This window comes from Mauremys mutica, chromosome 2 (genome assembly GCF_020497125.1).
Source record: "Mauremys mutica isolate MM-2020 ecotype Southern chromosome 2, ASM2049712v1, whole genome shotgun sequence".
In the NCBI taxonomy this organism is placed as follows: domain Eukaryota; kingdom Metazoa; phylum Chordata; order Testudines; family Geoemydidae; genus Mauremys; species Mauremys mutica.
Genome location: NC_059073.1, coordinates 6,928,888 through 6,943,197, shown reverse-complemented (window position 1 = coordinate 6,943,197; position 14,310 = coordinate 6,928,888). Strand labels below are relative to the sequence as shown.

Sequence of the window (14,310 nt, the reverse complement as noted above, 5' to 3'; positions counted from 1 at the left end):
CCTCAGGTGTAGCCTGGGTACTTGGTGCTGCTTTGAGTGTATCTGTGATTCTTAGTGCCTGAGCCCGGCGAAATGAGATCACTCCTCCTCTTTCTCAATTCTGCCTCCTGCCTAAGGATCCTGCTGCTCTTTCTTCTGTATTATGCTGTGATCAGGCTTGCCAGATCTGAGGTAAGTGAGGCTCCTTGAGAGATGGAAAGGCTGGATTGATGCCAGCTGAATGCAGGAACCAAACAGAAGTAGTTTTCAATCAGCAGGATCGGATCATCTCTACCCAAAAGTCCTCAAAGAGCTGGCTCAGGAGGTTATTGGCCCACGGACATTAATTTTTTAACCAATGTAGGATTCCTGAGGGAATTCCAGAAGGCTGGAAGTGTGCTAATGTTTTGTCAATATTCAAAAAGTTACGGGGGGTTGGCCTGGCTTCTTATAGGCCATTTAGCCTGAAATAATGGACAAACTGATATAGGATTCAATCAATAAAGAATTAAAGGACGGGAATATATTCAAAGCAGGTTAACAATGTTTTATGGAAAATGGGCCATGTCAAACATAGATGTGACAAACTTAGACTTTTGGAAGGTGCTGTGCTTCACACATTCCAAGGCAAGATGGGCCCATTGTGATCTTCTAGTCTGACCCTCCTGTTTAGCACAAGCCAAAGAACTTCCCCACAATCATGCCTAGTGCATACCTTGAATTAAAATGTCCAATCTTGATTTAAAAAATTGCCAGTGATGGAGAATCAGTCCACCATGAACTTGGTAAATTGTTCCACTGGTTAATTCCTCTCACTGTTAAAAATGGACGCTTTCTGTCTAGTCTGAATGTGTCTAGTTTCAACTTCCAGCCATTGGACCATGTGAGACCTTTCTCTGCTAGATTGAAAAGCCCATTTGTAATTATTTCTTCCCCATGTAGGTGTTTATAGACTTTTCCTCAAATCACCCTTAACCTCTTTAAGCGACATTGACTGAGCTCCTAAACTCTATCACTATAAGGCAGGTTTTCTAATCCTTTAAAGATTCTTATGGCTCTTCTCTGAACCCTCTGCAATTTATCAACATCCTTCCTGAATGTTAGACACCAGAACTGGACACAGGATTGCAGCAGTGGTTGCACCAGTGCCAAATACAGAGGTAAAATAACCTCTCTCCTCCAACTTGAGATTCCCCTGTTTAGGTATCCAAGAACCCAAGATCATCTCTGCAGGAGAGAGAACTTTGCAGGCTCTCTCCTTCAATGCTTATAAACTCTGCAGGCTCCTGGTACCAGCAATCCCTGTTTCTCCAACCCCTGGAGTGTTCCAGTGACCCCTGTTATGGTTGTGCTTTGTGCCCTATATTGGCTGCATCATAGGAAAGCACAATGCCTACCCATGATGCCTCAGAGTGCAATATTCTCCCAGAAGGAAAAACTTCCCTCTGGCCCCACATGGCAATCACCTCTGGCTCATTGTTCTCCCAGGTTTATTGAGGAGTTCTCTTCTAACCTTGCTGCTTTCTCTGTGTGTGGCAGGCTTCTCCGAGGAAGAGGAGGCCCAGAAAGACAAAAAAGAAACCGAAAGGTAAGCAGCCCCTGACCCCACAGCTGCGGTGGCAGACTCAGGCCCCATGCAAAGCAAAGAAATAGGGTCTATTCCCCCACCTGCCTCCCCTCTTCCTGCGAAGGCACAGAAATGCCCGGAGTCGTGCAGAGGCACTGCCTGGGGCTCCGTTCACAGGCTGCCTCTGAAATCTGGGGCAATAGGCTGCTAAGAAGCAGAGGGTGTCCAAGCAGCTCAATGTCTCCTTTATGTCTCACTTCTGGCAGCTTTTGGACGCTGTGAGGAAGAGGTGGAGGAGGCTGGTGCATCCCCAGAGACGTGGTAAGCAATGCCCCCCTCCATAAATCTGCAGTGGGTCAGTCCCCTCCTTTAGCGTCATGCAATTCATCCCCACCCAGGGGCAGTAGCCCGAGTAATCCCTCCCCTGCCCCGACCTATGTACCACGCAGGCAACTCTTCTCCTTTAGACTCCTGCAATTCATTCCCACCCTGCAGAAGTTGCCATCTCTAACCCACCCCCACGCCTCGTACAGTGGGTCATTCCCTTCTTCCAGCATCATACGGCTCCTTTAACCTGGGGCAGTGGGGGGGGAGGGGTAGATTGTGTCGACTGGACTGGACCCTCCTCCCCTCCTAAGAGCGGGAGAAAATGTTTTCTGGGAGCAGCCCCGTGCACCCCGGGGAGGTGAGGTGGAGAGGTCAGGAGGAAGGCTGGCCTTTCTGGTACGGTGAGTAGGGGATCCAGCAGCACTTGGGTAATGGCCTCTCCTCCAGTCCCCCAGCATAGGTTCCAAGGAGGATTTGAACCCTGGACCTTCAGCTCTGCAGCATAAAGCACCCCTTAGAGCTAAAGAAGTAGCTGCATAGTTGGTAGCTAGAGTAGGCTGTTATCCTATATGTTGATTAGCTTCTGTGGAAGGGACATGACACATGCAGCCAGCAGGATAGACACTCACCTCCACAGCACTAGACAGGATCACCTAACAATCCAGCTAACCACAACCCAGAACATCCAAGGCCCGGGTATTGCAGGGGAGGAGGCTGCCTCAGTGGAGAATGGGACAGGGAGCCTTTCGGTGCCGCCCCTCTAGGTAAAAGAGGGCCTGAGGGCAGGGCCTGCACTCAGCTATCTGCTCTCTCTGTTCCACAGCTGCCCTGTGCCCCTGGAGAAGCTCCCCTTGGCTCAGAGCCTCTGGCTTCTTGAGAGGAGGCAACAGGACGTGGCCAGATACCTGGATGCAGTTCTGATACCGTAAGGCAACTGAGCGGGGGGCACCAGACTGGGGGCTGGGTGGGAGGGGATAATGAATGTAGAGAGGAGGGAGCAGGGAAAACCAGACACGCCGGCATCCTAAAATAACAGGTGAGATACCAGTGAAAGTGAGGTGAGGGATTATCAGAAATTAAATGCAGAGACTACAAGTTGGGGTTGTGAGTAGGATCAAATCCTTCTGTACGGCAATATCTGCCAGCAGGCGACTGTCTAGAATCTGCCCGTGCTGTGTTTGAAAGAAAAAGCAATCCAATGACACGCTGTGAGGGGGTGTCCTCCCCACATAGGACTGGAAGGGGCTCAGGTGGCCAGGCAGGCCCATGAACTCCACAGGGTGCACCTGGAGGAAGAGCCAGGGAGCAGGGAATTGATTCCAAGCAGGCTCAGCTGGGCAGGAATAGGCAGGGCCGATAAAGCCAGGAAGCTGGCAAGAGACAGGGGCTGTGGCTGGGAAAAGGCAGCCCCTCCCTGGGAAGAGGGGGGAGTGTTTGGAGCTGGTGCACCCAGAGCAAGGAGGGGAACGAGGAGTAGTAGGAAGCAGTCCAGGCTGGGAGAGGAAAGCCCAGAACTGCTGGGTTGAGGGTCCCTGGCCTGGAGCCCGGTGTGAAGTGTGGGCCCAGGTTTCCCTACCTGCCACCGAGGGCACGGCCCAGACCGGCGGGGCAGCGAATAGGAGGACTGTCTGGGTCACTGTGGGAGTGACAGGCAATGGAAGGACTGTACCCTGGAAGAGGGGGAAACGCTGAGTGGCCTAGCTAATAAGAGGACACTACAGTTCCCGGAATGAGAGAGAGATGATGTGACCACATGCGACAATTGGAAGGGGCATTGGCCTCGAGAGCTAATCCCCAGAATAGGCTCCAGACAAGCAGTGAGTGGGACACCACGTGATACACCCCAAACATGAGTCATCAGCTGGGTTCAAACCCAGGACTTTTAGGGCCATAGCACAGTCCCCCACCACCAGAGAATCTCCATTAACTGGGAGAAATAGTAGGTTGTTAGCCTCTAGTGTCAGCCATTAGAAGAGGACAGGTTTCCAGTCGGTTAGAATGTAAGAACATAAGAACAGCCAGACTGGGTCAGACCAAAGGTTCATCTAGCCCAGTATCCTTGGCCTTCACCACCTCCTCTGGCGAGGGTTACACCCACATGCTCACATCTTCCTCACCCGAAGCAATTGTTGTTAGCTAATCTTTGTGTTAAAATAGCACTAGGTCCCCAATCAGGCTCAAGGCCCCATTGTGCGAGGTGCTGCACATGTGCGTGTGACGAAGGGGTTATCGTTCTAGATAAAATGAGTGCCGGCTCCCCCTCTCAGTCCTGCGTTACCCAGTTGATGTCCTTGTGTCAGGCTGTGGTGTGCAATGCATGCCTAGGCACTGCCCCATTGCACTACTGTGGGAAGGCTGTGCCCAAGCCCTGCCTTTGCTCAGCAGGGCCATGTCCCATCTGTCCCTGTCTGCTCTCTCCCACAGGCCGAGTGTGTCGACCTCTGCCACGAGCCAGTTCTCCTACTCCTCTAGGGAATCCACCAACTCTGCCCTCTGGAGTCAAAGCTCCTTTTCCCTGAGAGAAGCCTCCATCATTAAGTCGGAGCCCCTCTGCCACACAGGGGAGATCATGCCCTTCGCGAGCTGGGAAGGATCCACTCATCCCATCCAAGCCCAGCCTCTCCCCAGGCCTCCTGCCCACAGCAGACGAGACCGGGGAGAGCAGACCACGGGTCTGGACCAGACTTCAGTCCATGGCTCAGACTTCAACATCCGGCAGAAGCATCTGCAGAGGCGACTGGGGGCTCCACAAACCCCCATCCCGGGGGAGTCATTGCTGGGTAAGCGGGACGCCAATCATCAATTGGAAGTAGACACAGATCCGCCCAAATGTGGATTTCCAGCAAAGGTCCCGGAGCCCCTCAGATCCAACACCAGCCCTCAGCGTGCACAGGAGATCCAGGAGCCATGTGTCTGCCCCTGGGGACCCCTTCCCCAAAAGGCCCATAGGATCATGGCATCCCCTGATGCCATCCTGGCCAGGTTTGTGCCCACAGCGGTAGTCAAGCTGCAGGATCACGTGGCTCAGAAATGCTGGCAGATCCAAACGAAGGCCTTTCCTAAGATGGTGCGAGAGTCGCACAGAGATGTTCCCCTCCGGAGAGAGACTGCCCCGCCTGGGCCACTCCACCCCCCTAAGGAGCCAGGCAAGCACAGAACAGCGGTATTCCCAACGATGGGACAACATCCTTCCCACCCCGTCGAACTCCACATAAGGCATCAGCATCCGGTCATGCAGAGGGGGCTGCTCACCCTGGACCCAGAGCCCCCGGCAAAGCTGCCTCACGCCGTCCCAGCCAGGGGAGCCCGTGTGGAGTTCAGTGAGATGGAGACCGATTTCCTGCAGACGGGGAGGCGAAGCACAAGCTCCTCTTCTTCCACACGTCCTCCAACGCCAGTGGAAGATACCACCATGGAGACGGGCAGGAATGATGGCGCGGCAGGAAACCAGACTAACCCAGATCGCTGCACTCTGCCAGCAGGGATGGGTCTGACATCGCCACCTCCAGGAACCAGAGTAGCAGAGAAGACACTCGTAGCGACACTCCAGATTTATAGGAGCGAGTTGAGAAAGCACCTTAGCAATGTGAGCGGCACCAAAGGGACTGAAGAGAAGCTGGAGCTGCACATGGAGAGGAAGGTTCTCTTGGGAGAAGGCTCCTGCCTGCAGCCAGGGGCACAAGCAGGTGAGGGCAGGGCAGATCTTCCCAGGACCCAATGGCACCAGGTTGCCCCAGAGGCACCAGGCTCTGAGCAGCTAACAAGATCCACCCTTGACTCTCTCATTGCTGGGCAGGCTGCACACGACCTGCAGATCAAGCAGCTGACGGAAATGTTGAGCAGCTCCCGCCCCTTGGTGGGCCAGGTCTCAGTTTGCCAGCAGTGCCGCAAGGCATATCTAGGAAAGAGGAAGGGTGAGAAAACTCCAAAGGAGACATCTGCTGAGCTGCATGGTGTTCGAGACATCATGCATTCACGTGGGTTCAATGGAACTGTGAATTCAAAGCTCTCCAGGGACCAGCCACCAATCAGAGTTTGCGAGAAGTGTCGTAAGCATCGACGGAAGAGACCAGCTGGCTCGGCAGGTGCTGACTTGCCGGGAAGATCCCATGGAATTCCACAGCGATGGACTCCAGGAGACTCTTCAGCATCATCCAACCACAATAAGATGCCAGTGCTGTGGCTCCTTCCAGTAGACAAGAGCAAGAGGCGGGATGGAAAGGGGAAAAGGGCTCCCCGCAAGCAACCAAAGATGGTGTCCGTTGCAACGAGTACAACAGGGCTTTCGCAAGCTGGGGAGAAAGCAAGTGAGAGTCCTGACGGTTCTCCCTCAAAGTCACCAAAGGCCTCCAGAGCTAGGACAACATCCCCTTCAAGGAGCAAAGTTCTCCAAAAGATGTTAATGTGCCTGAAGCAAACCTTCAGCAAGCTGCAACACAAAGTGAAGTCCCCAATGTCCAAGGACCCTCGTTCCAGAACACCTGACACTAAATTTACAAAGCCACCCTTTTGGAAGGCAAGGGCCTCCAAGGGTGTCCGGTTTCCATACTACTGAATCCCACCCTGCCAGCATGCCCACTAACAGCAGGGGCCCACAAATTCCAACCTCTCCCTATCATCCAGTGGGCCCGGTAAGCATGGGCTAAAGTGGCTGAGAAGAATGGGTTGTTGTCCTGGGACACAGAGACTGATGTATAAGTGACTCTCCTTGGGGTATGACATTTAAACCAAGATTCCAAGATGAAGGGGGGCCTGGGAGCTTTGATGAGACTGAGGGTGTGGCTAGCTCACTGGATTTATTACTTTCCTTCATGCGGTTCAAGAATCAATCCTTCCTTCAAGAAGAGCTGATACTAAATTTACAAAGCCACCCTTTTGGAAGGCAAGGGCCTCTAAGTGTGTCCAGTAGTACTATTAGGGCCGTACCGTCAATCAAACTCAAACCGGCCCTTTGACCCCTAATACCTCGCCCCTTGACCCCTTAAACCCCGCCCACCTATCACCAGAAGTCCCACCCACAGGGTATTACTTCCAGGGTCAAGGAGGACACATGACCGGAAGCAAAGTATGTCATGTGACCCCTCTAAGAACTCCTTCCACTGCCCTCTACCAATCAGGAGAGGTTTCGCCCTCATAGGCCGACCCGGAGAGGGGATTTGACCAATCAGAGGTGTTCCAGGGTGGAGTGATCCATCCAGATGTGGTTCGTGTGACCCCTCTAAGAACTCCTCCCACTGCACTCTACCAATTGCGATGGGTTTCGGCCGCATAGGACCACTCTGAGAGCAGATTTGACCAATCGGTGGTGTTCCGGGACGGGGTGACCTGTCCAGATGAGGGTCGTGTGACCCTTCTAAGAACTCCTCCCAGCGCCCTCTGCCAATCAGAGCGCAACACTATCACCCCATAAGTCCCAGCACCAGGGCAGAAGAGGCCATCTTTTACCAAGGATGCGTGCTTTAGAAATCGTGGAAGCATGGACTCCTTCACCACCCCTGGTGAGAACTTCAGACTTTGTGTTAGCACCGAGGGCCTTTGGACTTGTGTGGAGAAAGCGCTACATGAGCGACAGTTCCCACGAGGGCCCTTTGACTCAGCCCTTGATGGATACGCTGGAACCCAAAACCCAAACTCTCGTGAGGCACACCGATGAGTGTGATGGCCTCTCATTGTCAGCCCCCCTAGAGGTGGAAGGTGAACGCAGCTCAGGGGAGTCATCGGAGGACAAGGTGAACGGAAAAGACATTGCTCAGGTAAATGAATGATTAAGAAGTGACTGTTGATGATGGGGTGTAATGGGGTTAGGAACCGGGGGGTGGGGTGGGTTGTGTATATTTAAAAACAAGGAGTGGGAGCTTACACTGTTTCTTTTCTGAAAATCTCTCCACAGCTTGACGATGCCTTTCTAGAGGACCCAGAGGCCCTGGACAGCATTGCATCAAGCAGCGAAGATGAACCGGGCTCTCCTTGTTTTTGCTCAATGCCGGTACAAATTGTTGAAGAGGACTCCAAGGATGACGGCTATGAGGAGTTTAGGCGGCTTGGCATGGAACTAACTGAGCCAATGCCACGTCGTGAGCGTAAAAAAGTCATGCGGACTATTGTACGTGTTGCTGTTTATGCTGTCCTTCATCAGTGCCTTAGGGAAAAGCTTTTTGAAGATTGTGAGGGCTGTGTCATAGATGCGCCAGCACAACAGCACCATGACTGTGTGACTTGGACTTCAGTAGATCTAAACTTCAAGCTCCGGCGCCTGTGTGCTGAGTTCTGTTTGGAAAGCTTATTAAACACTGTTCTTGCCATAGGTTATGCTACGCAATGTCTGTGCCTACCCAAGAACATTTAGCGTAAGGGGTGACCTTGATAAATGCTGTGCAATTTAGTGCAGACCCTGGCCGTGTTTTAAAGAAAATGACCAAACCGGAAGATGCCTGTGTCACATTCTTGACTTGAACTGGGACCGTATAGAATATGATTGCAACCAAGGTCCTGTAGTGGCACCAAATCTTTTGTAAAGGGGGTCATATAAGGGGTCTAAGACCAGGTTATGGGTTGCTGGTTATGATTATGCTGTCTGTATGAATGTGTCATTTTGTAGTTGAAGTTATGAATATTGGCTTTATCATGTCTGTATCTCAAACTTATGCTATGCTTCTGGGTGACATCCCAGACGAGTTGGTGTTAGCTCTGCCTAGCCTGCTTGATGGCCCATTAAGGACCATCAGCTACACAATTGATCCATTGAGAGAAGGCAGATGCACCTTGTAAGTCAGCAAAGTATGCAGGAACTTGCCCATGTGACTCCAGACTCCATTTTGCTTGTAATTTTCCACAGTAAGGACAAAGAGGTGTTCTTACACCTGGAAAAGACTATAAAAGGCTGATGCCTCATCTCCAGCTTGTCTTCAATCCTGCTTCTTACCTCTGAAGGGACTTTACTAGAATCTGAAGCTCTGAACAAAGAACTGATGACCCGTCCCAGCTGGGGATGTACTCCAGAGACTTAATTTAAACCTGCAGTTTATTCTATCACTGCTACAAGCCTGAACCAAAAACTTTGCCATTATTGTATGTAATTGATTCCGTTTAACCAATTCTAGCTCTCATCTGTATCTTTTTCCTTTTATGATTTTATAGATGTATAGATTCATAGATTCTAGGATTGGAAGGGACCTCAAGAGGTCATCGAGTCCAGTCCCCTGCCCTCATGGCAGGACCAAATACTGTCTAGACCAGCCCTGATAGACATTTATCTAACCTGCTCTTAAATATCTCCAGAGATGGAGATTCCACAACCTCCCTCGGCAATCTATTCCAGTGTTTAACCACCCTGACAGTTAGGAACTTTTTCCTAATGTCCAGTCTAAACCTCCCTTGCTGCCGTTCATGCTCATTGCTTCTTGTTCTATCCTTAGAGGTGAAGATGAACAAGTTTTCTCCCTCCTCCTTATGACACCCTTTTTGATACCTGAAAACTGCTATCATGTCCCCTCTCGGTCTTCTCTTTTCCAAACTAAACAAACCCAGTTCTTTCAGCCTTCCTTCATAGGTCATGTTCTCAAGACCGTTAATCATTCTTGTTGCTCTTCTTTGGACCCTCTCCAATTTCTCCACTCTTTCAGTACCTGTTTTCCCCCAATTACAAGGTTTCATCCTGTGAGTTTATTGACGCTGAAACCGTGTGTGTGTCTTGGAAGCACGCAAAAGACCGGTACTCTGTCTCTGGCAATACCAACGTCTTCATAGCCTGTTTCACCACCGCTTCTGCCCGCTTAGAACTATACAACCTCCTTGAGAGGTTGCAAGAGTGGTTCCTGTACCACGACACTGACTTGGTGATATTTGTGAAAAGGGAGGGTGAGTGGAATCCCCCTCGGGGGGATTATTTAGGGGACCTCACGAGCGATTATTTCAATTAAAAAATAATAATCTGTGTACTTTTTTCTGAATTGGTCTTTTTTTAAAAAAACAAACAAACACCAAACATCAATTGTCTTTAAACCCCTTACCTGGGGTGCTTTATTGGGTAACATGGCTGTGAAAATTATCACAAAATACATGTCTGTGCTTGTTGAAACCTGTTTTGAGCAAGGCTAGGCATGCCCAAGGAATATCTCATCGGTAAATGTCTTTTCATAACCTTTTTCAAAAGCTCCTTTGGTTTTAGATAGTCTCACGTGGTCGCATTTCTCAAAGGAAGAGGCACGTGACCTTTGCTGAAAATAGCTTGAAAGGCCTTGGATACCTCACCACTCGTCTTGTGTTTTTGACCTAAGGCCCAGGCATATTTGGATAGAATGTCTATCACTGTTAAGATGTACTTAAAACCGCTGTTGCATTTGGAGAACTGGTGCATATCCACCAAATTTGCCTGCCATTGCACATCCACATATGAACCAATGGTCTTGTTTCTTTTAAAATGCATTTGAGCCGGTTTGTGTAAAGTGAAAAAAGAACAGGAGTACTTGTGGCACCTTAGAGACTAACAAATTTATTTGAGCATAAGCTTTCATGGGCTACAGCCCACTTCATCGGATGCATGCAGTGGAAAATACAGTAGGAAGATATAGATATACACAGAGAACAAGAAACAATGGGTGTTACCATACACCCTCTAAGGAGAGTGATCAGTTAAGGTGAGCTATTATCAGCAGGGGAGAAAAAGAACTGTTTGTAGTGGTAATGAAAATGGCCCATTTCCAGGGCCATTGACAAGAAGATGTGAGGAACTGTAGTGGGGGGAAAAATAAGCCCGGGGAAAGAGTTTTACTTTGTGTAATGGCCCATCCACTCCCAGTCTTTATTCAAGCCTAATTTAATGGTGTCCAATTTGCAAATTAATTCCAATTCAGCAGTCTCTTGTTGGAATCTGTTTTTGAAGTTTTGTTGTTGTAATATTGTGACTTTTAGGTCTGTAATCAAGTGGCCAGGGAGATTGAATTGTTCTCCGACTGGTTTTTGAATGTTATAATTCTTGATGTCTGATTAGTGTCCATTTATTCTTTTACATAGAGACTGTCCGCTTTGGCCAAAGTACATGGCAGAGGGGCATTGCTGGCACATGATGGCATCTATCACATTGGTAGATGTGCCTGGTGGCGTGGCTGATGTGATTAGGTCCTATGATGGTATCCCCTAAATAGATACGTGAACAGAGTTTGCAACAGGCTTTGTTGCAAGGATAGGTTCCTGGGTTAGTGTTTTGTTGTGTGGTGTGTGGTTGCTGTGGGATTGGGGGCTGTCTGTAGGCGAGGACAGACCTGTCTCCCAAGATCTGTGAGAGTGATGGATCATCCTTCAGGATAGGTTGTAGATCCTTGATGATGCACTGGAGAGGTTTTAGTTGGAGGCAGTGGCAGATTAACAAATTTGCCACCCCTAGGCCCTCAAAAAATTGCCGTGCCCCCTCCCCACCCCATGCACCAGCTCACCTCTGCTCCCCCGCGGCAAGACTGGGAGGGGGTGGGGAGAAGGGGACTTGTGGCACGCTCGAGGGATGGTGGCGGTGGAGCGGAGATGAGCTGGGATGGGGAGCGGTTCCCGGGCCCCCCCAGGTTACTCCCCGCATCCGTGGGTCCAGCTCACCTCTGCTCCGCCTCCTCTGAGTGTGCCGCTAGTCACTTCTCCCTCTCTCCCATCACTTTAGCGTGGCAAGCCTGGGAGGGAGGTGGAAGGGGGGAAGCGTGGCGCGCCTGGGAGAGGAGGCAATCCAGGGATTTGAGGAAGGGGCAGAGTTGGGGAGGGGGCGTGAGCAAATTTGCCGCCCTAGGCCTAAGCCTTGTTGGCCTAGGCGATAATATGCCACTGGTTGGGGGCTGAAGGTGATGGCTAGTGGCATTCTGTTACTTTCTTTGTTGGGCCTGTCCTGTATTAGGTGACTCCTGCGTACTCTTCTGGCTCTGTCAATCTGTTTCTTCACTTCAGCAGGTGGGTACTGTAGTTGTAAGAATGGTTGATGGAGATCTTATAGCTGTTTGTCTCTATCTGAGGGCTTGGAGCAAATGGGATTGTTTCATAGACCTGGGCTGTAGACAATGGATCGAGTGGTGTGGTCTGGATGAAAGCTGGAGGCATGTAGGTAAGTATAGCGATCAGTAGGGTGGTGTTTATGTGGCCATCGTTTATGAGTGCTGTGGTGTCTAGGAAGTGGATCTCTTGTGTGGAATGGTCCAGGCTGAGATTGATGGTGGGGTGGAAATGTGTAAAGTGTAAGTGTCCCTGTCTGAAAGCCTGTCTTCTATATAAAGTTTTGCTATGCTTTCTGGCCACTTGAGAAAGAGGGTTCACCCCGCCGAAGCTCCCAACTTCCCCGGGGGTGTAATATATTTTCTTTAACAGAGCTGCCTGTGTAGAAATGACTGTTACTGGTACCGTCTTTTACTAACACAAATATGAAGGGGGACACATTCATACTGACACATTTAAATAAATAAATGTTATTAATCGCCTGGTTTCACATGCCGTTTTACAAACGCCTGTAAAAATGGACACCACGACCCCTACCATAAGGGAGTCTGAGCTGGTCCATGCTTCCATTTTGTCCTTTTCCGGATTTTCCTCTTCAGATCTGTGTCTCAGACATGAGCAAAAACAGCTGATGCTACCGCTGTCAGCTCTCAAAGGCCTCTAGTGGGACGGACAATGAGAGGCCTTCATGCTCATCGGGGTGCCTCACGAGGGTTTGGGTTTCGGGTACTGGCGTATCCATCAACGGCTGAGTCAAAGGGCCCTCGTCGGAACTGTCGCTCATGTAGCGCTTTCTCCACACAAGTCCAAAGGCCCTCGGGGCTAACACAAAGTCTGAAGTTCTCACCAGGATGGTGAAGGAGTCCATGTTTCCACGATTTCTAAAGCACGCGTCCTTGGTAAAAGATGGCCTCTTCTGCTCCGATTGCTGGGTCTTATGGGGTGATGGTGATGCGCTCTGGTTGGCAGAGAGCGCTGGGAGGAGTTCTTAGAGGGGTCACACGACTCTCTTCTGGGCAAGTCACCCGGCTCTGGAACACCACCGATTGGTCAAATCTGCTCTCAGGGCGGTGCTGTGTGGCTGAAACCCATCGTGATTCGCAGAGGGCAGTGGAGGAGTTCTTAGAGGGGTCACACGAACCACTTCCGGATGGGTCACCATGCCCCGGAACACCCCTGATTGGTCAAATCCCCTCTCCAGGTAGGCCTATGGGGGCGAAATCCCTCCTGATTGGTAGAGGGCAGTGGGAGGAGTTCTTAGAGGGGTCACATGACACCCTTTGCTTCCAGTTATGTGTCCTCCTTGACCCCAGAAGTAATATTCCCCATGGGTGGGACTTCCAGTGACAGGTGGTCGTGGCTTAAGGGGTCAAGGGGCAGGGTTTAAGTGGCCAAGGAGAAGGGTTAGGGTTTGATTGATGGTAGGTCCCTTATACTATTTCCGATTTCCATACTACTGAATCCCACCCTGCCAGCATGCCCATTAACAGAAGGGGCCCACTAATTCCACCATCTCCCTAGCAACCAGTGGGCCTTGTAAGCATGGGCCAAAGTGGCTGAGAACAAGTGCTTGTTGTCCTGGGACACAGAGACTGATGATAAGAGACTCTCCTTGGGAGATGACTGATGTTCTCAAGTGCTTGTTGTCCTGGGACACAGATACTGATGATAAGAGACTCTCCTTGGGGTATGACTGAGGGCTGATGTTCGCAGGCCTGCTTTGGCTACCTGCAGCAAGCAGATAACTGCCAGGAGAAGGATCCCAGCCTATGCAAAGAACAGGGTGCTTGCTGCTTGGACAGCTCAAGAAGGCGTGAGGACATAAATGCCAAATGAGCAGCGCATGCTTTCAATGCATAGGATTAGTGGCCCGTGTACCTTTCAGTACTGAAGACATCTGTATGTTAGATTCTGTTAGTTTTGTCAATATTCTGTTTAACCCCAGATTCCAAGATGAAAGCGGGGCCTGGGGCTTCAATGAGACTGATGGTGTGACTAGCCAGGAGTGTGAGGAACAGTCTATGATCTGCCCTCACATCCCAGAGACGCTGGTTGTGGTGCCCCCAAGCCCACAAGGCGGGTCCCTTGTTCCCCTTAACCCTCTTCCATTTTTCCTTGTTTTCCTTACAGTTGCTGTTCAATAAATTGTATTTGGTTTGAACTTAATGTGCTGATCAGGGGTAGGGCAGCGGCCGGTGCAGAGAGAGTACCCCGGAGTGGGGCCATCCCCGAGCACGCAAGAATCTCCACTTTCATTTAAAAAATAGTAAATGTCTAGCCCATCATGCTTCAAAATGGGACCCCCCTAATGGTTCAAAAAGTATAAGGGAAATCAAAAGAATCCCCCAGATAATTTTAAAATCTCATGATTCGGGACGCCTGCCTTGTTTGAATGTATTGGGTCGGCAGTAGTTGCTGATATGTGCGGGGTATGGAAGCACTTATCTTTACAGCCAAGCAACTAATTCATG

General features: G+C 50.4%; 2 protein-coding genes across 2 annotated transcripts; both read left to right on the top strand.

Moving 5' to 3' along the window:
- LOC123365240 lies at window positions 1–6,519 on the top strand. Its single transcript, XM_045007950.1, has 7 exons — window positions 1–171; window positions 1,519–1,567; window positions 1,813–1,867; window positions 2,697–2,798; window positions 4,298–5,459; window positions 5,670–5,850; window positions 6,497–6,519. Exons 1-7 carry the CDS (start codon window positions 73–75, stop codon window positions 6,517–6,519), a joined length of 1,671 nt encoding a protein of 556 aa, XP_044863885.1. The 5' UTR covers window positions 1–72.
- Window positions 6,520–7,345: 826 nt separating this feature from the next.
- LOC123365336 lies at window positions 7,346–8,438 on the top strand. The gene is made up of 2 exons (XM_045008095.1): window positions 7,346–7,626; window positions 7,764–8,438. The coding sequence occupies exons 1-2, from the start codon at window positions 7,435–7,437 to the stop codon at window positions 8,217–8,219; spliced, it is 648 nt and encodes a 215-aa protein (XP_044864030.1). The 5' UTR covers window positions 7,346–7,434; the 3' UTR covers window positions 8,220–8,438.
- The last annotated feature ends 5,872 nt before the right edge of the window (window positions 8,439–14,310 follow it).